General features: G+C 40.2%; 1 protein-coding gene across 12 annotated transcripts in view; it reads right to left on the bottom strand.

Moving 5' to 3' along the window:
* Positions 1–23105, bottom strand: part of CHST8 (carbohydrate sulfotransferase 8) — a 165092-nt gene that overhangs the window by 108970 nt on the left and 33017 nt on the right. For 6 of the 12 annotated variants that reach the window (XM_085234521.1, XM_085234524.1, XM_085234522.1 and 3 more), the window contains one exon: positions 15250–15473. In XM_085234521.1, coding sequence (XP_085090647.1) covers positions 15250–15347 — 98 coding nt within the window. In that variant the 5' untranslated portion in view covers positions 15348–15473. Of the gene's footprint in view, positions 1–916; positions 2433–6504; positions 7645–15249; positions 15474–19631; positions 22164–23105 lie in introns of those variants that run through there. The other 6 variants (XM_085234530.1, XM_085234531.1, XM_085234523.1 and 3 more) reach the window with 5 other exon arrangements.

Below are 23105 nucleotides of genomic sequence, written 5' to 3'. Positions count from 1 at the left end.
TGCAAACAGTATGTAATCTGTAGTTTTGCTTTCTGTTTTGAAGCACCTGAGATAGGCTTTTTTGTAATTACTATATTTTAAAATTGGTATCTAATTTACCACCTATATTATTCTAATCACAAAAAAAACTCTGTCTGCTGTATGATCACACTTTCACATTATTCAAAACCTGTTTTTATCTGGTGAACTTCTGACAATTTTTTTTTCAGTTTCAGACATTTACTTAATTGTCTTGTTAACATGGATCATTTGATTTTATATCAGATTAAATTGCTGCCTCGATAGTTCATTTTTGCAATATGCTGTGCTGACAGAAAGGTACTGAGAATTTGAATGGATATATATCTTATTAAATGCAGATTTCATTAGCATATTATGTTAATATTCTTTTCAGTTCAATAAATCTGTGTGGCACTTTAAAAACTATTAGTTTCTCTATAAAGCTTTGGATAAACATTGTGAGGTTGTATCTTGGAGTTCATTAGTTTTTGTACGTGTGTTTTAGTATATATTAGTTTATGTATATATTTTTGTATATACAGGATGCTGACTTTTGAAAGTAGTCTCCTGTGGGCCGGTGCTCACTCAGCTGTGATGCAACACGTGGTCATCTCTCATACAATACAGCTGATGGTTGTTGGGCATGGGCTGGTTTACTGCTGTACATTTTTCGTGATATTATTTTGTTTAGGACTAGACTGCTTCAGAAAGGGTTTATATCATTATCTTAATAGAATCATAGGATCCTTAGAGTTGGAAGGGACCTTTAAAGGTCATCTAGTCCAACTCCCTTGCAATGAACAGGGACAAGCACCTCTAGATAAGGTTGCCCAGGGCCTGATCAAGCCTCCAGGGATGGGGCATATCTGGGCAACCTGTTCCAGTGCCTCACCATCCTCACTGACTTTCTCCTTACCTTACCTTAAGCTTGAAGTCATTTCCCCATGTTCTTCCACCACAGACCCTACTAAAGAGTCTGTCCCTTTCTTTCCTGTAGATTTTGAAAGACATCCCCTTCTTTCTCATAGATTTTGTAGATATCTTTCCTTTAGTTATTGAAAGGCAGCTATCAGGTCGCCTCACTGCCTTCTCTCTCCAGGCTCAAGAGCCCCAGCTCTCTCAGTCTGTCCTCATAGGAGAGGTGTTCCATCCCTTGGGTCTTTTTTTGGCCCTCTTCTAGATGCGATCCAACAAGTACATGTCTCTCCTGTACTGAGGACTCCACACCCGGATTCAGTACTCCAGGTGAGGCCTCACCAGTGCAGAGCAGAGGAGCAGGATTGCCTCCCTTGACCTGCTGACCACGCTTTGTTTGATGCACTCAGGATACAGTTGGCTCTGTGGGCTGTGAGGGCACATTGCTGGCTCTTGTCCAGCTTGCCAATCACCACTATTCTCAAGTCCTTTTCAGCAGAGCTGTGATCCATCCTTAAATCCCATTGAGAGTGGCTTGGCGACTACATCAGCTAATTCTCTCAGGACTCTGGATGCATTTCATCGGGACCCACAGACTTGTGGATGTTCTTGTTCCTCAGATGGTCACAAACCTGATCTTCATGTACAGTGGAAGGGACGTTGCTTCTCCAGTCCCCTCCTACCAAACCAAACATTTGGGGGCTGTGTGATGAGCAGCTATCAGAGAAGATCAAGGCAAAAAAGTTGTTAAGTACCTCAGCCTTGTTTGTTACCGTTTTGCCTGTGTCACTCACTAGAGGGGTATGCCCTTCTGAACTTTCCTTTTCTGGTTGAAGTACCTGTAGAAGTCTTTCTTGTTCTTCTTGGCATCCCTTGCCAAGTTTAGTTCAAGCTGGGCCTTGGCTTTCCAGACCCCATCCCTGTACAGCCCAGTAGCTTCCTTATACTCTTCCCACTGTACTTGTCCCTCTTTCCACTATCTGCACATGTTGCTCTTCAGTTTGACCAGCAGGTCCCAGTACAGCCATGCTGGTCTCTTGCCTTCCTTTGCTACACCTAGAGATGGAGAGCTCTTGCACACTGAGGAAAGCTTCCTTAAAGGTCTGCCGGCTCTGCACCCTTGCCACTGAGAACAGTTTTCCAGGGGCAGTTTTGTTGACTAACTCCCTGAAGAGCTGGAAGTTAGCTTTCCTAAAATTTAGCATCCTCTTTGCCTGCTGTAATATTACTTATTTTTTGTTGTGGATCATTTTGTAGAATCTGTGAAGTTTCATTTTACTTGGGGATGTGTTTCTGCTTTTATGTGTTTTTACCCTTCCCCTTCCTCCAAAAAGAAAGATTTTTCAACTATTAATTTCAAATATCTTGGTTTAGAAAGATCATTTTTGGATGTAAACGCACTTTTTAAAAAATTATCTTTTTAAAGAATTCTACGCAGCTTCACCCTTAAGTAAGCTCGGCTGCAATCAAACTCTGTGAATACTGCTCATCTAAAATAATGGAAAGGTAAAAAAACAAGAACAATTTTGCAAAAAAAAAAAAAAAAAAAAAAAAAAAGATTTATGAGCCTGACAAATATTGCTACAAACTTTTGTACACATTGTATTTACGGTTTTTTTTTGCTGCAGTAGATATTCAGTAGAGCTGAGTGAATATCCAGTGACTAATTTAATCACAAATTTTCCAATGGAGAGACTGTTCAAATCTCTTTTGGATATTTCATTATTTTTCATTTATTTTTCTCATTTACACTTTGGGAAAGATTCTTGAATATTCACTTAAAAGTCATTATTTTCTCCTTGAATAATCTTGCCAACTGTTGCAGTGTGGAGAAGGGGAACGCCAACAGGGTGAGCTGAACACGGAGCTGAAGTCACAGAGCCAGCTGACAAGTGGTCCTTGGCGTTCACACTCTGCACACCTAGCAGCCCTGCTGGTATCATGTGAGCTGCCAAACACCTTCACAGCCTTTGAGCATTCGATTTAAAATAAATAAATAAATAATCTGAAATGTATTAAGTTCAGAAAATGCAAAGAATAAAACTTGAAAACTTTGTTTCTCCTCAGTATAAATTACCTACAAGGCAAATTTGATTTGAAGAAGCAGTGTTGTGTTTCCTGCCTCTGGGAGTCCTGGTATTGCTGCCCTGTCAGCTCATATCTGACACTGACCCCGCAGTGCCCACTGTGAGGACAGAGAGACTTCCAGGCTGCTGTTATTACTATTTCTGTGCTGAGGGTAAGAAAACCCTATCATCCTTGGGATCCGATCTTGCCCAGAGAACTGTGCAATAGTTAAATCTGTGGCAGAGAAAACAAACCAGCTAAATCAATCTGCTCAGTGAGTCCATTAGGCTCTACGTAGGCCTACTGCTAAGGAAGAGCGCATATTTTAGCTCTGTAAGATAAAACAGTGAGAAGGGAGAACAAAACTGGAAAATACAGTGCACAGGTCTTCCAGGGTGCTTTGTGGGGCCGTTTTCTGCCAGGCCTGGCCTCTCAGTAGCTCCCAGCCGTGAGGTGAGGGCTGAGCCCTGCTGCTTTCTGCCCCTGCTCTTCAGCTGCTGTGGGACTGATTTCTGTCTGTGGCAGCAGCCCTAGCAAGAGTTATCTCTGCCCATTCCTGTTTAGAAGTGAGTTTGCTTCAACTATGAAATGTGTGTTTATTTATAGTCAGTACTAGTTTTCTCCTCATTGTGATAGAGGAACACCATCAGAAAAAATTACTTCTGGCCTTCAGTGCCCGAACAAGCCCTCCAGGCTGCCTGCTGCCGCACCCCCTCAGATTGCAGGCTGTGGAGAAGCTGGGCACAGCAAGACTAAAGCAGCCGTGCCTTCATGAGATCTATGTGAAGTTGCTGCCAAAGGAAGTTTCAGCTTGTTAGATGAAAGAAATACAGAGACAGACTCATGTACCTAGGCTAAGAAAATCCAGTCGTTACACACAACTGATCTAATGTGCGCTTAGGATTTCCTTTTCCCAAGGTAAGCTTTTAACTCTGGGTGCCTTCTCCACTGGGACAGGAGATGGTAAATATTTTGCCACTATTAAGGCCAGTGTCAGTGTGTTTGCTTCTGACTGCTCTAAGTAATTGCAAGAATATGTTTTTCTTGCTAATTAAAGTTGTTCTCATAGCAAATGGGGTGTCTCTTGGAATATTAACTATCTGCCCTTGAATGTTTTCACATCAGTGATTAGTTGCTAAAAGGACAGAAAAGGTGGGCACCATGAAGGTTAAAATATTCAGAATTCCTGAAATGCAGCATCAGCAGTTCATTATGAAACATCTTCCATTATAATCATTACTATCTGTTTGTGGTACTATGGAGGGCTACAATCAAAGCAGGCTGAATGCTGTAAAAATTCATATAAATGCACCCCTCTGAACTCAGCAGGAGGCAGAGTTTGACTCACACTCCCCAATTTGAGGAATGTGAAATCTAATTAATGTTACATTGCAACAAAAGTATAGAATAACTGAGGCAGATGTGTGCTTTCACTGTGCAAGGCAGCTACAGGACTGGAATAGACAGTTTCAGATGAGGAAAGGTGAAGAAGGACAACAGTGTGCAGTCTGCCATGTTGCAAGAGGGAGACTGCAGCCTGCTCAGCCCTGCTCCTGGGGCTGTATTATGTGAGACATTTAAAAGTCATAGTTCTCTCTCCTTAGCAAAAAATGTAATAATCAAAATATACGGTGGAACCAGTGCTGCAGCAGTTTCTCCTCAGATCTCTGCAGTAAACAGGGCAGGCTTTGGCTTTGCTCAAAATCATTTGGAGTGAAAAGGAGAATCTTCTGTGCACTTGGAATGGATGATGGTGATGGCACAGCCAAGACTAATATGAAGGGAAAATCAAGTTCAATTTGGCCTTTGAAGTTAGAGAGGAAAAAGAGTAAAATTCACTCTTCTGTGCTGCAAGTCTCCCTTTCCTAATCTGTGATTTCACAGAGGAAAGAAGTTGTGCCACTGAGCTCCTTTTAGGAATTGCCCTTGGCTTATTAACTTGCTTTACGTGTTGTCCAGTTTCTGGGGGAAAAGGCTGTGTTTGTGTGTGGATGGTATTATTTTAGAAGGTGTCTCAGTTAATTATCATCTACTGGAACATCACCTAGGATATATTCTTTTTCTGTCATGCAGCTGAATACTCATGCATTTAAAGGTAACTCTTCCATAGTTCATTAAATTGTGTTGCAGTGAACTTATCTCCACTGGGTCTCAATTAAGAAATGAAGCCAGTGCCTTTAGAGGAAAAGGCAGAGAACAATCAGAATATACTGAATATATAATTTGATCTCTTGAAATAAGCAAGAGGAAAAATATGTTTGGCAAATGCTAAGACAGTAAGAAGGTGTTGGCTCTCAATCTCCGTACACAGATTTGTGTACGGAGGTAGAATCTGATTAGATCATTACTGTACAAGAGAAACATTTCATGCTTTTAAAAATTTAAGTTCTAAGTTCGTTAACTACTGTGAATTTAATGTAGCAAATATTCTTTTTCCTTCCCACTTCCTGTCTCTCCATTTTAGTACCCCTGGGAACTTCAGACACACTGATTCTGTGCCTATTGTCTATTAGCATTAATTATAAAACTGCACTGAATTTTGTGTTACGTTCTAATTTAATTAAGCATTTTTGCTCTAATAGTAATTTGATTTCCCTTTTTAGTGTTTAAAATATCTAGCAAAACTGATCTCTGGATTTCATTTCTACAAAAAAAAAAAAACAACAAAAACAAAATGAAACAAAACAGCAGCAACCCTTCGAACTCATAAACTTCTCTTCATTAAATAAGTTCAAATGTGAAGAACAGTAAAGACAGTGATATCAGCTTTTCTTTCTCATACCTCCTTCACTATCATTCTTTGTGTGCCGTACACACCTTTTTTTTTTCTGTTTCTCTCCCACTTATGTGTTCTTCTTTGCTAATGGTAGAAAGCTTTTGTAATGGTTTGCTAAAGGTTAGTTTTATTTTTCTTCTACAAAGTATAAGTAATTCCAGGAACCATTCTGAGCTATTGACTGCAGAGCAGGTACTGTTGAGAAATGCCTATGGAGGAGGCAATACCAATGCTGGTTTAACATGGACTGAATACATCATCAATATATATGTGTTAAACAATTCCTGACTTTGTACTTTCTTCATGAACTTAATTCTCTTCAGTAGCTTGAAAATGAGCAGCTTATAGATGCAGAATGGTTGGAATTTTAATTAGGTTGTGACTTAAGGATGCCTCCTGTTTCCAAGTTACTAACATCTCTTAAGCTAAATTAACGGGTTTCATTTTAACAGCTTATAGTAAATCTCTTGATTGGTTTGCAGTATTAATCTTGGCCATTTCCTATGTTTCTCCATTTCCATTTAAGTGAACTTAGTGTCTGAGGTACCTGTGTTTGTTCTGGCCTTCTGAATCCCCTGTTCAAGTTCTCACTGACCAAAGTATTCAAGAGAAATATTAAACAATTATGAACAGTGTTAAAGTAAAAATGAGCACAGAATTGCTTTGCTCTGATAGGCACTGTACAAAAATTGTAGTGTCTTCCTGAAAGTATATACATATGCTTTTGTGACTATTTGGTTATCTACCTTTTCATTTGTTTACAGATGAGTAATGAGAAGAATTTGTTTTCTTCTGTGAGGTAGGCATCATCATGCTTTTCCTAGCAGCCGCATGCACAATTAGGAGGACCCAATTAAAGTTGCATTCAGTTTGCACAAAGCGACGGTGATTGCTGTCTATAATTTCTCCTGTGGTTTGACTTATGGGTATTATGCACTACAGAACTTTATTAACAAATAAAGTCAAGTCAAGCAAGTCAAGAAAAAAAAAAAAAAACGCACCCAGAACAATCTGAGAAACAGTATATAGGATCTGGGCCATTGTGCACTACATACAGCTTGAAAAAAAGAGCCACTTCCTCCCCCTCAAAGAGCCAGCATGCAAACTTCAAGTTTCTTCTGCTTAGGTTTGTAGGGTTTCTCCTCCTGGCCACAACAGTAAGTATTGTGTCTGTCTTCTCTGTTTCCATGTAAGTGGGACTGAAAGTCAGCCACTCACTACAGCAGGTGCAGGGCATCCCAAAACACCTGAAGATTTAAGCCTAAAATAATTCTAAAGCTAATATACCTTTGTTTTTTCCAAGCAATATTTATGTCATTACATAAATCCCAGTGCTGGGCTTTGTGTGATTGGCGTATCATTATGCTGAATGGAAAGGTTGGATGGGGCTTTGAGCAGTCTGGTCTAGTGGCAGGTGCCCCTGCCCATGGCAGGGGTTTGGAACTAGCACTTTAAGGTCCTTTCCAACTCGAACCATTCTGTGATTCCATGAAAGAGAAATGTAGAGAAATACAATATAGGAGCAGGGCATTGGAGCAGTTTCATTCATAACCTCTGCTCTTCTTTTTCCTCATGAAGCAGTTCAGTTCCCACTGCTCCATTAGGGGGCTTAACATCCCTTGATGTTCTCCCAGCCCGTGCATTGCTCATTGTGTACATGCATACATACAGGGTAGTATAACATGTTTTTGCTTTCATAGTGTAGGGATACCCAAAGTCTGTAGATACTGATCTATTGGCTAGTGTGCTACAAAGAGCAAAACATCATATAGCCAATCCCTGCAAAGAGTTTTATGATAAAGTGAGTAGTTTTCAACTAAAAAGCAGGAACAGAAGCCCAGCAAGATTCAATTTCTGTAGGTATGAACAGCCAATGGGTAGCAAATCTGAAAAAAAAGAGGAAAAGAGCCTTAATGTGCAGAGGATCTACTTAATTATCACACAGGTCTTCTTAAGTAGCTAAAAGCAAAAAAGGGACAAAGATGGGACTTCATTCCATGAAATGCAGAATATCTGACTCTCAGACAGCAAAGCACTTCAGGTGTCTGAGGAGACTGAACGGTCAAGCCACTTGGTTGGTAGTGAAGTTCTTCTCTGCTGCGATGCTATGAGCTAGCATTGTGTAGGATAGGAGCTATACACAATGTGATTTAAATCATTTAATCATTTTGCATATGTCAAGTGGTGATAGATCCAAAACCAATCACTTGCTTTCAAAAGTAAGTACATTATTAATTCAGAGAACATGATAATGATGTCCACAAGAAGTTGTCTGGCTTTTTATGCTCTCATAGGTAACTGACAGTTTTGATGCTGATATGCCAAGAAAGCCATAATGGAGAAGAAAGCCACCTTTAATTTCAAGCTTCACTAGAATCGTGAGAGGAAAATTAATGTTTACTAAATCAAAAAGGATGATATTACTGGAGAGAAGAAGTTTTGTTTAAGCTGGTAGGGGAACAGTATAACTTTGAGGAATGGAAATGTACACAGTATGTTACAAAACAATTTTAATAGCACAAAACTTAGAAAATTCAGAAAGTATTTTAAGCTTAGCTAAGCTCCTCAAAGTGGTATCAGGTTTTAAAAAGCAAGCAAACTAGACTACCAGTTCTACTACCAATACCTTTCCTATGGAAACTTTGATATAGCTCATTTCCGAGTGAGTGTTTAGAGGTGACATGAGGGTCTGTTGCCCATTTTTGTAATGCTCCTGCAGATTTCTAGGGGAATCTCAGAAGCACACAGGCTTGCTCCCCAGGAATGTACTTTCATAAAGCTGCCATTCTTGGAGTCCTCTGACATATCCCAGTGCTGCTGAGTTTTGCCTGTGATATGTTGCCAAACACCATGAATGAATGCAGCTCTAGGATGGCAGGTCACTTTTTATTTTGCCAGATACAACAAACAAGTGTCAACTTCTGACATTTTTTAAAAGTAGGCTTTAAAAGAAATATCAAACCTTTTTTTAACCAGTCAGTATCTGAGAATAAATGCTCAGAGAAATAGAGGGGATAGGGAAATTTGTGGAAGTGGAAACTGTACAATATTATGTGAGTCTGATTTAGCACTGCATCACTCTGGTTTTATGCTGATAAATACATTTGGGATTAGGTGACAGGGACTTTATGCCATCAAATAAATGGGCAGTGGATATGAGCTCAGGCATCTAATGTGTGTACAGCACTGCAGTGGGATTATAACTGCTGCCAGTCACTGGTCTGTGGGATAATCTCGCAGTCGAAATGCTTTGGTCTTGCATTTTTGTTGTAGGATCTTGCAGTACTTAGGTACGTTCAGTCCCCTGCAGAAACCCCCTGTGTAGTAGGAAATGGAAGCATTTAGCAGGTGACTTGCCCGGCTTAACACAATAACACGCAATGTCTGAGCAGTAGCACAGGACAGAAAGAACCACAGATGCCTTACATCCCAATTGCACAGGCTAACACAAGTGCTCAGCCTCTGGGGAAGCGCTATGGTTGACAGGAAATACTGGTTATGGAAATGGTGGCCTGCAAGTTGTAGCTGAGAGCTGTATCTGCTTTAATGGACTTCACTACTGGCTTTTCAGCTGTTAAAACCATGTTAACATAAACTGTTAAAAAAATAAAAGGAGGGAGAAAAAGAAACAAAAAAGTTATGACTTGATGTAGAGCACATTAACAAATGCTTTATTTTTCATAAGGCTGCCAACTCCATTTCTCTTGAACAGGACTCCACTGGCAGCATGGTGTCTTTTGTAACCATCTGGACAGCATTTGATTCCCCTTTACTGGTAGACTGATGAAGCTGCTGCCAGCACATCCCAATTTTCAAAATGGCCACACACAGTCAGTCTAAAACAACCATTTCAAGTAACAGAAAAGGGAGGATCAGATTAAGAGTATCAAACTCAGAAGACCACTTTTGCATCTGAAGTGCCTTCCCTCAGCAGACAAGAAGATCTTTTCTTTTTACTCCCAACAACTGCAGAGCGTTGGGAACTAATCTGCTTACAGGGACATTCCTTTCCAGGGGAAGTTCAGAGGATGTGACTGCTCTTAAGCTTGCGGAAGCCAGTCTTACAGGAGTAACGGTGCAGCACTTGTGCCTGACAAGTGCATCGCAGGGCCCACTTGCCTCCTGTACCAAATTCTTTTGTTCTCCATTTCCGCTGGTTCTGTTAGTTGAGAGGCAGAGTACATGGCTCTCAGTTCATAAAGAAAACAAGTTATAAATTGTAGGAAAATTACTTCTGAAATTATACATCACTGCCAGTTCATTTTCAATTGTGTTTATAAAAAAGTTTCCAGTATAAAAAACAAGTGGTACATTGTGCACTAGGAGAGTATTATGGAAATTTACTGCTAACATGGAGATATGCATATGCCTGTAATTTGTGACTAGGAAGGTGCGTGTGCTCTGAATAAGTAATTAAGAAAAAATCAGTTCAGATATAATGCTGGTATTTACTCTAGGGCTACTGCATTATACAGAAGACTTCTGCACTGTGGCTCTCTTGTGCCATCAGGTTTGCTATAGCACTCATGTGCGGGCCCTTCTGACTGTCGTCTCTCCTTCCTCTCTCCCCATCCCAACGTACCCTTGGTAAAGCAGAAAATAAAGGGGATGACAGCACTGTGTTCAGAATTGGTAGACGAGGGAAAGAGAGCAATCTCTGCAGAATCTAAGTCAGATGAGTTTCAGGCTTAGTTATATTCCTGCTTGACTTTCAAATGCTGGTACGGAGTGCAAACCCATTTCTACTCTACTCTCTGTTTTCACCCTTTTGGAGCTTCAAACTTGCGACACTTAAGATGCCTTTACCAGCTCCCACGGGAATGTACATCTGTATATATTCATCGTAAAAGTTTTAACTGAAAGCTTAGAGGTTTTTGAAGTCAGTAACCATATGGCTAAAACAAAAAAGTAAACATTAACTGTTTCCCATGGACTTAATCACCCCATAGAAAGTAATTTGCTGTCTGAGTATAGGTTTACAGAAATATTAATGCTCTTTTTCAGGTGGTACATTTTCTATAACAAAAATAGATACCATTTTAGAATCTCCCTTTGTTTCTGGCTGAAGTTTGTAGAGCGCGTTCCTAAGTATAGTTGGATGTATTCTATCCCTGATGCATACGGGAAGCAGTTCTTCGTGGTTGGTGACTCCACACTTAGTATTCACCACCACATGCCAGCCCATAGACTGGCAGTTCTGCAGCTCTGAAGTTCCCGTAGGTATTTGAAATCCAGTACTGAGCTGTCAGGATGGCTTCAGCCTCTGGACTCTTCTCTCACTACTGATTTTGTTTGTCCAAGTAATCCTTTCTTGTACCACCCAAATGCAGCTCTTACAAATCCAAGTTCTTCACAGTGTAGGTGATCTCAACCACCGCATTGGCCCAGAAGAAGGCTGTAAAGACACTCATTAGTCCAATCAGCTCTTCTATGGTCAGTCCCAAGAGAGAGGGACTATGTCACTATGCCAGAGAAGCCCCTTGGTAGCCACAGGCCTGGACAAGCCCCTTGCTGGCTGGAAATGGTTCCACCACAAGCACAGCAGTGCAGTGGCTGAACATTTACTTGCTGTAAACTTCTTGTATGCTTAATACCCTATCATGGAAAGGAGATTTCTATATGCAAGAATTATTAGCATTAGGGTAGGAATGTGTGTTTAAGTTGTCCTTGTGCACTATGTGCAAATGTGCTTAACTTACCCCCCCCCCCCCCCCAGCTGTTTTTTTTACTGTCTCTATTTAAGCAAAGTTTTATACACGTATACAGGGCAGCATTACATTTCTGTTTGATGTAATACTGCCTCTCATTCATACCAGTGCTGAACCCACTCCCCTGCTTCACCCTGCGTTCTTCATAATAAAAGCACTCTCCACGGAAGCCCAGAAAATGTCTATTTTAAGTGAAGTTATTGTCCCTTTAATGACCACAGGAATATCCACAGCATTTTATGTATTGGCTTGGGAAATCTGTTCTGCCCACCCTAAATAGCTGTCTGTCATAAATATATCTGCTCAGAGCGATATGCATTATATAAATAAAACTGTACAGGCAGAATGTTTGTCAATCACAAGAAAGGCTCTACACCCACTATCCAGAGCGCATAGACTTTGTAAGCATTGGTTTCCAACAGATAAATGTAATCAAGGTTTATATGCTCACAGAAGCCAACAGGATGGGATTGTTTCACTCGAAAGATCAGAAGAAAATTGTAACTAATGTTGTGGAAAATTACTTTGGTATTGCTTTCTCAGTACAGCATCACAATTAGGTAGCAATGTGAAGCACAGGGAAAGAATAAATGAATAGTAACAAATCAACACAAACAGCTACTGTCAGGAGTACTTTGCTCAGTGAAAGTAATGTAAGCATTACTTAAAGTTTTATGACTGTGGATTTTATACTGGTTTAAGTAGTACATCAAGGTCTCACCATCGTGCTCGCTAGGACTAAAACAATCAAGAGCAATTTCCGGAACAGACAGATGAAGCTGAAGTACCAAAGTATTTTTATTAATCTTGTTTCATAAGTTGTACTATCTTAAATTAAAGATGACTGAATGTACTAACAGTGAAAAATGCCCTTTTGGACAATGCAGAACTCTCCTATGGTGCTTTTCAGTGCAAAAGAAATGTTATTGACTTTTCTGGAGCTTTCCTCAGAAGATTCTAACCCCTGCAAATGCACTTTGCTGCACAGTAACTACATGGGAAATGCAAAACCAAAGGCTAATCCAATAAAGCTCTGCCATGAAAAATCTGTTGTCCTAAGTAGCTTAATGATACATGCATTTTTTCAATTCTATTGAGGCAGCAATCAGACAAGCAAATTATAGCAATATCCACTCTCCTTTAGAAAAGGACCCCTTTGAGGAGTAATGCTCTGATGAGGGGAAGGGAAGCATCTCTTTCACACATCAAAACGTCTCCTGTGATTGACAGATTTTCAAAGGAGACTGCCTGGCAATGAAATATGCCTACTCTCTTTGTAACGAAATGAATGACTGTTTTTCCTGTGTCGTTTATGCTTCCTAATATGTTTTTGTGATAACTGGTATCATTTTCAGAAGGAGTAGAAGTGAGTTTCTGAGTCCACCATGAGCTGAAAGCACTTAATGCACATGAAAATCAGCCAAACAGAAATAAGACTAATTGTATGGAGCACCTTTTACTCAAAGGTGCAGTCTGATTCCTGTTAACATAAATTGTAATTGAATGTGAGACTCAAGCAATTGATCACACACCTTTGGCAGTAACAGCATTGCTGGGATGTTCATTCTGTAGCTACGAAGAACCCCACTGACAGCTACTAAATACATCAAGGAGTGCAGCAGGGAGGGAAGGGAAGAGGACCTCAGTTCAAACTTGCCTTTATCTAAATGTGTTTGGGTGTCCCACTCAACAGTTACATCCTCTGTAATAATTTACAGTATATTACACTCAGCAGTTCGAGAGGTATGTGACAGAATAGAGCTCAGGAATTACTGTTCTGCTTGGCTTCTGTCTTGTCATACATTTGGACAGAAGGATGTTGTTTGTGCCTGGGGAGGGGAACTAAGTGACCTAGAAAAGGAAACTTCAGAGATTGCAAAGTGACCATTGAGGGCAGGATGGGGGAGAAAGGGAACAGGATAAAAGTGGTTAGGAAAACCAGTGAAACCTGTTCAGAGAAAGGGTAGCTCTTGTGCAGAAACATATTTTAAGTCATAGGGACTGTCTGACCAGGAGTGCTACTTTGTCTTAGAAATGGGACACATCCAGCTGGGACAACGGGACCATTGCTTGCTTCTGCCAGGGGTTTCCCAGCCAGCGGGCTAACGTGAGGCTTTTGGTCATAACATTTAAAGTATAAAAGAGGAAATGATCCTTTCCCTATTGTAAATCCTTGGGGGTTTGGGTCCCTGCAGTTACTGAAGGAGATATGATCTGATCCTATAGGATCTATCTAAATTCCATATGTTATGGTACAACCACACGGAATATGTGGCCAATAACAGTCTGAAGGTGAGTCTGTTCTCAGCGTAAAGCCATCCCATGTTTACTAAGTGGGAAGACAGGTCCTGCACAGTGTGCACCTCCATAGTGGAGATATCTCAGTGATTTCTCTCTGCTGCACATTTTGTGCAATCACCTTTTTGGGCATTAACCATATGAGCTGCTCCAGTGAGCTTGTATGGCTAATTTGGGATATGTAATTTCTGATTTTTTCTTTATTTTCCTATTAACATACAGACCTCATAGCAGTATTGATTCCAAATGAATATGCACAGTACTGTCAGTTTTAATCTGTAAATTATTTTGCATCTAAGTATACAAAAACAAATTAGAAAAGCACTGATGTGACTGGTTAATTCTCTGCTTTCCATGACACACTGATGATTCATTATATCTACAGTTTCAGCTGAGTGTCTGCTTTCAAAATCAGTGTGCAATTGGACTAAATAATAAACATATTATAGATTGTTTAGTGACATGGAAATAAGTGCTTAATAAACCTGGGCCCAGAAATTAGCAGATAATATAAGGACTTCTGTGAAAGTGTAATGTAATTTTGTATTTCGGTTCAGCTGCTTTAAAAATGTTACTAATATTTTATCTTGAAAATATACACAGTCACCTTGGCTGTGCAATGAAGTCGTCAGTTGAATTGACTTTTTATAAAGCACGTATTCAGTCAAAGGAGAATTTCAGTGCATATATGAGCAAACACAACGACCAAACCTCTGCGCATAAGAGTATTATTACGAGCTGAAGTAACTGTGCTGACATTTGTCTAGGCTCTAAACCAGCCTTCACTGCAGCCTTAGTCAAAGAAAAAGTGACTGTAAGGAAATCAAGGGGAGTCTTGTGCATTTTCACACTTCTCACATGCCTACTGTTTAAAAGGAAACCACTACTTCAGCATGTAGTTTTCAAGTCCTCACATGAATGTGGACTGGTTTTTTTTGGCTTTTTACTGTTTAAAGTTACTAACATGAGGATATGGCACACTTATGAATGGAAACTGAAATATTTAATAGAAGTTATGCACATTAAAGGAATACATCTTCATATATTTTAAGGTTCTTGCATGACTTATTTTATGCATCTCTTATCTTGCATCTCTATGAAACACTGAATACCATATTCAGGGAAGGGTGTATTCAGAGTTGAACCTTGACAGAATTTCTCAGTCCCAGATTTACAGTGGTATAACTGGCAGCAGAAGTTGGTCTCCACTTTAGCAGACAATTAATTTTATCCAGCTGGACCCAGTACACCTTGGCAAAGATTCCTGCATAATCAGTCAATTGTTTCTTGGAACTGCTTTTCATACAAACTCTTTTTTTCCTTCTTTTTGTGGTCAATTAGCCTCAAAATAACCTTAATTTAAAAAAAAAAAAAATTACTTACCTGTGTTCAAGCAACCTCTGTGGAAAATGTAAACATGTTAAGGGTACAAGTCTAAAACACTGAACATGAGTGAGTGAGTCAACCAGAAACAGGAATGCTAACCTGGTGTCTGCTGATGAACTATTTCTTCTGGATCCTGCAGGTGAATGAAGACAACAAGCCCAGCTGCTCCAAACAGCAAGATGAAGGAGAACAGACATGTCAGCCTCATAATTATTGTTCTCAGATCAATCCAGTTTGGACCCAGGAAAAGAACTGCACGCAATCTCCAGAGCGCTCTTCACTCATAGTCTCGTTCTTTCATCTGGAAGTCTGGCATAATATACCTACAAAAGGTAAAACAAAACCCTCTAAAACTTAACACACATATTGTTTAAGGTACATTAGTTGATTGAAGTTCTTTTTTTGATCAAACAACTGACTTCTTCAGTATTTCTTCGGTAAGTTAATTGCAGTCATCCAGTCAATTTCAGCCCTATCAGTTTGTCTTTAATTATATGTCACTGTTTTTAACATGTTGAAAGTACAGTGTAGAATATCATCAGAAATATAGCTTGGGAAAAACGATCATGCCATGATGGTAATTTGCAGAGAAACCCTCTTAATAGTTTCCTTTCTTTGAGTGAATCATACGTCACTTTTTATTTTGCACTGATTAAGCAATGTGAAAACGATGAAATGAGATAATATGTGGAAAAAAGATTACAAGCACGTAACTTGCATGTCAAACATGAGGAGAGTCACCAACAACTGGCAGCTGCCTACCTCTTCAGCCTTGAGGAAAATAGTGGGGCACTGCAGATTGCTACACAGCCTGTTGGAAAAGCTCTATCGGCCTTTTGATTTCCAAAGAGAAATGCTGGTCACAGTGCTTGGGCCACCTTTCATGGGATTGCACAAAGCACCATCAGGCAGAGCGCAGGGAGCAAGCTGGCTGGCTGCAGGAATGCTGGACACTGGAGCTGCTGCCTCTCTTCCCTAGGGAACTCTGAACAGATTTCTGGGCTCGGTTCTGCAGTTCTCATGACTGGCTCTAACACTTGCAGTTATGTGCCATTTCAGGGAAACAACAGCAGCAGCACTAGTCAGTCCCAGATGGGCACCGTGTATATGATTCTAACCTCTGACTGCACACACTCCTAAGGCAAATACTTCATTTTAAGCACAAAAATAGTCCCACTGGAACCAGTACCCATTCTGGTAAGCATTAAGAAGTGAATAGATGAAAGAGCCAGATGAATGGAGCCAGATTAGGGAAGGATTAGCCTTCAGAGCAACTGTGTTATAATTCCAACCACTGCTGTTATATGCAAACAATTAAGGAACATGGACAACTCTACCTTGAGTTTACTGCAGAAGGTGTTCATACTGAATTGTCAGAGGTTTGGATAAATGGGTATTAGGACCACATCACCTGTGGCAAGGCTGCTACAACACCAAAATCAGAGCATCATTTTGTAAAACCACACAGTCAGAGCTTTCTAGGAAGTGTGTTTAGTTCCCTGATATAAACACTTATCTTTTTCTAACCTACTTACACTCTCTGCATGCCCATGGGGAGGAGAATTCTACTACCCCAGTTTTACAGGAAAGGAATGAGGTAAATTTCTTGCCCGAGATTATACAGGAAGGCTGTGACGGAGCAGGGAATTGCAGTGTTTCCTAGCCCTGAGCTGGAGTCAGCGGTACTGCTCCTCTCTGCTGGGAGTGTGAGCTGGCAAGAAGTGCATGATCATAATTTGAAAGGAGCTTAAAAATATCTATTCCCTAATAACTAAGTTTTTCTATTTGTGTAATGCTAAGTTTTAAGGTTGTTTTTTGAATGAATTATACCCTTGAGCAAATGTGGGCTTCTAAAACAATTATTATTAGCTTAAAATGCTAAACCATTTTCACTTTATGATTTGTTGAAATGTTTTTGTTTGAAGTAAAGGCAATATCAAGAAAGAAGGTCCCTAGCCAGTTTTTAATTAGTGCAAGAAATGCTACAGTAGCAGTTTTTAACAGTTATAATGTTTACATTATTCCATATCCTATAGGACCCTGTGCTCAGGATAACATAGCCGTTTAGTTTAGACACCTCACGATGCAGCAGTAATGAAGGCTAGATGGAAGCATGTATTGACAGAAGAAAAGGTCACATGTAATGATACAACTCTAAGGAAACACTACTGTCATTCCCTGTTCACTCATCTTTGCAAAGAGCGAATGGAGAGCGAGTCCAAGAAGGAAAGAGAGCCTCTTGCCCCTAACAAAATTAGTACCTCTCGACAAAACACAATTTCAGAGATCTTTAAATGATGGGTCTACACTTTTCCCATCTCTATTCTTCTGTAATTATTTTGTCAATCAGTTGTTTTTAATTAACATGTCCTAGGAGAGTAAACCTGGTGAATGGGAATGACTGCTTTATAGATGCTGAGCGCGCACTTCACGAGCTCTGGTCAGAGAGCTGCAAGAGCAGTTGGCATCAACTGATACATGTGAATGAAGTGTCTTCATTTGGAAATATTGTCTGTAGTTAAATCCCATGATTTAAAAGATAGATCAGATTTTAAAAAAATAAAGAAGGAAAAAAAAAAAAGAAAAATCTTAGTGGAGCATTAGCTAACAGTTTCTTCAGGCAGTGCCTCATCAGGTGTATGAGGGAGAAGGATGCTCTGTGTGGGAGCTCTGGACTGGTGCACACAGAGCCCCAGAGAGTTTTGCACAGATCTGAAGCCTTCAACTTGTACTTTGCATTCGTAGTCACATACTTCAACTGTGCTCCTCACAATAGGCAAAAAGATATAATTTTTTATAATTCTTATTAGTGTTACCAGGAGTGCAAGAAGATAAGGTTGCAAGCAGCTTCCAATCAAAACTTCATTTTCAGCTGCCCTGAACTTATTAAACAGACGGGGAGCAGTTCACCAGAACATGCCATAATGAATTGAAACATCTAATTTTTAATTTATTCTTCCTTTATACGTTTCTGCAGTGCATAAAACTCCTATGCATCAATATGCGTTTTTCCAAGCTTTCCCATTACAATGGTATGTGAATGTTCTGCCCTTGAAAGCAGCAGAACTGTGTGTATATGCAGATAACAATTAGCACGCAGGTAGCACTTTCCAGTTCAAAGATATTCATTAATCACCATAGCACTCATCTGAATTGTGAGGTGAGAAGTATTAGCATCAGATAGGAGAATCAGTGGTGCATCATGAAAACAAACCTTTTCAGGAAAAAGGCTGCACAATTTTAGATAAGAATCTTACAGATAAATTTGTGGAAAACTGTTGAATATTTAAGCAAAATATTCAGTTATTACAGCTTTTAGTTTCCAACACAGAAGGACCAGATCCCCCCTGCTCCCAGGCAATTCTGAAAGTCTCTTAGAAAGACACCGCAACACAAGCTGTTGAGCTTGTCTGAGCAGGAGCTCGCTGCAGCTTCTGGAAAGGTCTACATCATAAAAGTGAGGCCTTGGCCTCCTGGCAAAGCTATTTTTGTTTAGATGGAAGTTAAAATGATCATTTTAATTTAAATCTTCTAAGGAAAGTGACACAGAAAGCAGTACTTCAGAGACTTCCTTTTTTGCAATTGCCCTCTGGAAGCCTCGTGGCTAAACATCTTTACTGCAAGTAATTTGACATTATGATAATGGTCAAACCAAGAAAGGCAAAAAGAAACAGTTTTCTGCTAACATCTCTGTTGTTTAATTCTTCATCTGAGATGCATTTCCTAGGCTGCACTCAGGGTTGCATCTGATAGCACACAGCTGTTTGCTCATTCACGAGTTTTGTAGATATTACAATCTCTCCCTTGTCTGCCAACAATGATGTTGGTAGATAATAATCTAAGAGTATGATGTGCTTCAGGTAGAAGGGGATTGTCTTTGGACCATCTCGAAGAGAATCTTTCCCTAACAGGGGGCAGTAGTTGACACTTCAAAAGAAAGCACAAAAAACCTTGAGAGCAAAGCAGTAGGATAACTTACCCCCAAGAAGAGGTCTGTCTATCCATAGTGGAGATCAACTTTTTATGTGCATAGCATGTCTTAGACTGGCTGTCCATGATGTCAGGGCATGCACCATTCACAGCACGACAAATATCACAACTTTTAACATTTAAAAAATGTTTAGAAAGTGTTTCAAGAGCTCAGTCACTTGGCGAGAACAAATAGAATTAGCTTAAAGGTGAAAAAAAATGTGCAAAGACAAGAACGGAAGAGAATGACTAAGGTGAGCCAGAGACTCTGTAAGGCTCCTGCCTGTTGCAGGACACCTGTGTACACTCCCTTCTTGGGGCTCTGCTGTGAGGTGCTGATGCAGCTCCAAGCCAGTTGAGAAATGCAAACTAATGCCAGACACAGATTGACGTTACCATGTACATCAGCAAGCCAACAAACTACCCAAGTTGTTTGCAAACATCTACTGATTGCTAAATTGGACAATTACAAATCACCTATGAATCAATGTAAATGCCTCGTTCACACGTACACGGTAAGCTTCATTTCTCATGCTATACAAGCTGCAGCAACCAGTTCCTTTAGTTGATAGCAGGCTGCTGGTGCAGAGTAGAGTCAAAGCCAACTGTTATTCAGAGGATGGCAGCAGCATTCAGGTGTTCATGCCTTCTCAAAGCAGGGATTGATGTGTTTCCATCAGGCATGTTTCTGCTGCTGCTTGACACAGTACACAGCAGGGATTTCCCTGGGCACTGTTGCACCATTCTTGGAATGCAGACTGAGGTCCGCGATGCTGTGGAGCTCCAAGTGGAGGCACTGGTCCGTGCAGAACTGCCCACACCGCACCGAGGCACGGGGCCTCAACACCATTTGTTCGGATGTCTTTTCTCCTTGCCAAACTGTCCCCATTTAATGGCATGCATTGACTTGCTGGTGTTGTCAGCTCAAAGGTGTTTATAAATGCAGACATATTCTCATAAAACAATCCTTAACAAATAGGAATAAAAGCTGTATGTTCAATGTCAGCATTCCCCTGGCTAATGTGGAGACATTTAACTGAGAGCTGCTGGCAGCTGTGATGGGTTTTTGTCTTCTGCTGTACTGTTTTGTGTTCTGAAAGGGGGCTGTAATGGTGCGCTCACTCTATGCGTTATTAAGCTAATTTTACTTAGATTGTGTAATCTGGTTAGTGGCTGGGACAGCGACAGTGTGCAATTAGCTGAACGGAAAATAACAGAACACTATTACTACAAGAATATTAGTAAAAGATTTGCTATTACTACAGAAATTATCACTTCTAGACATATTAACTGTGTTTCTATGAGCTGTGTGAATAACTGCTGCTCGTCGTATCTGAACCTGAGCCAAGAAGCCACTTCTTTACTTCAGAGCACTTAGAAAGACTGAAGACCTTTCAAATACTGGGCACTATGTTTTCCTGTCACTCAGGTATCCACTTTCTACTTTACTCAGACTTCTAGGTCAGGCTTATTGTGACATTTACAGGAAAAAGAAAAGATTTATAAACCTTATCCATATTTACCAGTAAAACTAACTTTTAATAGCAGTTTTACAAATGCAGGCATGGTAGTCAGGGTGGGGATATTAAAAGTCACATTATTCTGTAGCTGTCAGCACTTCTTGGAAATAGGAAATGCAAATTAATCCTAAGTATTATGCCCCAAATCCTCTAACTTTTCCAGTGTAGAAAGAAGTAAGAAGCTATTAATCCTGTGGTTGCTTCCATTCACATTCCTTTCATCTTTGGGTACTGGATTTTCTGTCACTGTCTTCTTGCTGATGTATCAATGTAACAAAAATTTTGATTTTTGGCTTGGAAAAGATAAATTTGCTTCCATCTGATATTTAAACACAATTATTTAAATTTTGTCTGATTTGCTTCAACTTTGTATGTAATTCTGTTCTTCTTGTGTAATAACAAAAAGTAAATATTTTGAAGAAGGATAAAGTAAGAATTTGTAAGTTGAATCCAGAAGGCTCTGGTAAATTGTTGGATATCAGGGAAGGGAGGTGGCTCAGTCTTCCAACCTCTGCAACACCAGCTTCTCTATGAGGTCTGATGGTGAGCCCCCGCCCCCATAGCTCTGCTGGGCTCACTCTGAGCAGCCAGCCGGTGTGGCCAGATGCACGGATCCATTTAAGCAGTTTGAATTTAAAGAAAAGAAAGCATAACCTGCCTTGTGTGATTTCATGCAGCATTACTTTAAGCTCTCAGTCTTCCTGAGAACTGCTTGCAGAGGAACTGGTGCTTGGTTGAATCAGACCTACTGACCTGCCTGATGAGCTGGCTCCAGTTCTTCTCTGCAGTTTAATTAGTGTCCCCTGTGTCTCAGCCAGCCTGAATGAATGCACACACTGAGCTGACCACCTATGTTATGTGCCACCTGGTGCACACCAGTCTTTGTAGGAAATTAGGCAGAAATTATTGACTTTTAACAGCTCTTTTCCCCAGTCACTGATGTCATTATGCGTTCCAGCTTTCAGCATGTCCTCCAATTATGCAGAATGGGGATTTCTTGATACGAAGGGAATCCTGAAAATTGCAGGACCCTTTTTTGCTCACATATGCATGAACCCATATTCTGCAAAAAGTGGGGGAAAGGGAGTTCAGCAGGCTTTCTCTTATTTTAGAGGAAGTTTGGTTTCTTAGGTATTAGTGGGCCCATTTCTACTCTGTTATGTCTGCCAGTTTTGTCCTTAGGACGTGTGCATCACTAGAAGGTATGCTATCCCACATAACATGCTAAAACCTAAATTTCGGAATAATTGCAAAAAGCTGTGAAATTGTTTTATGTTGGAGCAATAGCACGTGACCCCTTTTTCTGATTCACAACCCCCTGGCAAAGCTGCTCTTCTCATCCCCTCCTCATATTGCAGTACGAAGCAAGCAGGTATTTCTGGTTTCCACTTTCATCTACAATTTAAGACCAAAAAGGACAGCACTCAGTAAACAACCAAAATAATCCTTTCAAAGTCAAGAAGATTTCATTCCTATCTTTCTGGGTGCAAATCATAGCAGAGTCATGTGTTACTAATCCTCTCAGTACTGCAGTAGGTCTGTAGCAAGCTAATACACGCCTCTCTGAGGTCCTGGAGGGGTTATAACACTATTCCTAGGCTAAAATATAATCTCCAAAGCAGTTTGATTCGAAATGAAAAAAGTCTTCTTTGCTTTGTTTCAAATTAACATCTCATGGGAGCTGTACAGTGGAAGTGCAAATAGTGAGTGTCAATAATGAACTTGTCCAGCTCTCTTCTGCGCTGGCATGGAAAGAGAACAAGGCAGCAGATCCCCACGCCCAGAGACCTGGCCCTGTTGTCCCACCTGCAGCATTTCATTACAAGAACTTCTGCTGAATGCACTGAACTCAGGTCTAAAATACAGATGAGAAGTGCCCAGGCTTTCAGATGCCCACTTCGTCCAGTTAGTCTGATCAGAAATGCTTCCCTCTCCCTCTACTTGCCTCTTCTATTTAAAGCAATTGTCACATTTATCAAAGGGTTCTTTTAGATGATCATCATTTAGTTAACTGCACAACTATATGACAATGATGATTGCACCTCCCTGATATAATCTTCTTCATTTGTCCTAAAGTTCCTTCATTTGTCTCTTCTATAGGTTTCCTCGCTACTCCAAATAAAAACACCTTTCAGAAGATTAAGAGCAACTGGAGTGAGCTGGACTTCCAGAAGTACCAAACAGGTAACTGCCTGGGCAAATTCCCTCCTCTATATCAGTACAAAGCAAATGTACATTGGATTTTGCATTCATAAATTATTTTTTTTCTGTTCAGTTTTAGATGTGTTAAGGAGAGAAAGATGAGAGCTTTAAGCTTAAATATATGTATTTTATATATATGCATTCCTAGCCATTGGGTAGAAATTTTATTCACATGGCAAACCTCGAGATTTTAAAGAGTTTCTACAACAGGGCTTTTGAGTGGTTTTGTGTACATGTGTGGGGCTGTGTCCTCCAACATCACAG

Source organism: Meleagris gallopavo, chromosome 13, assembly GCF_905368555.1.
Source record: "Meleagris gallopavo chromosome 13, MGAL_WU_HG_1.1, whole genome shotgun sequence".
NCBI lineage: Eukaryota > Metazoa > Chordata > Aves > Galliformes > Phasianidae > Meleagris > Meleagris gallopavo.
Note: the sequence above shows the minus strand (reverse complement) of the source record. Positions and strands in the feature narration are given on the sequence as shown.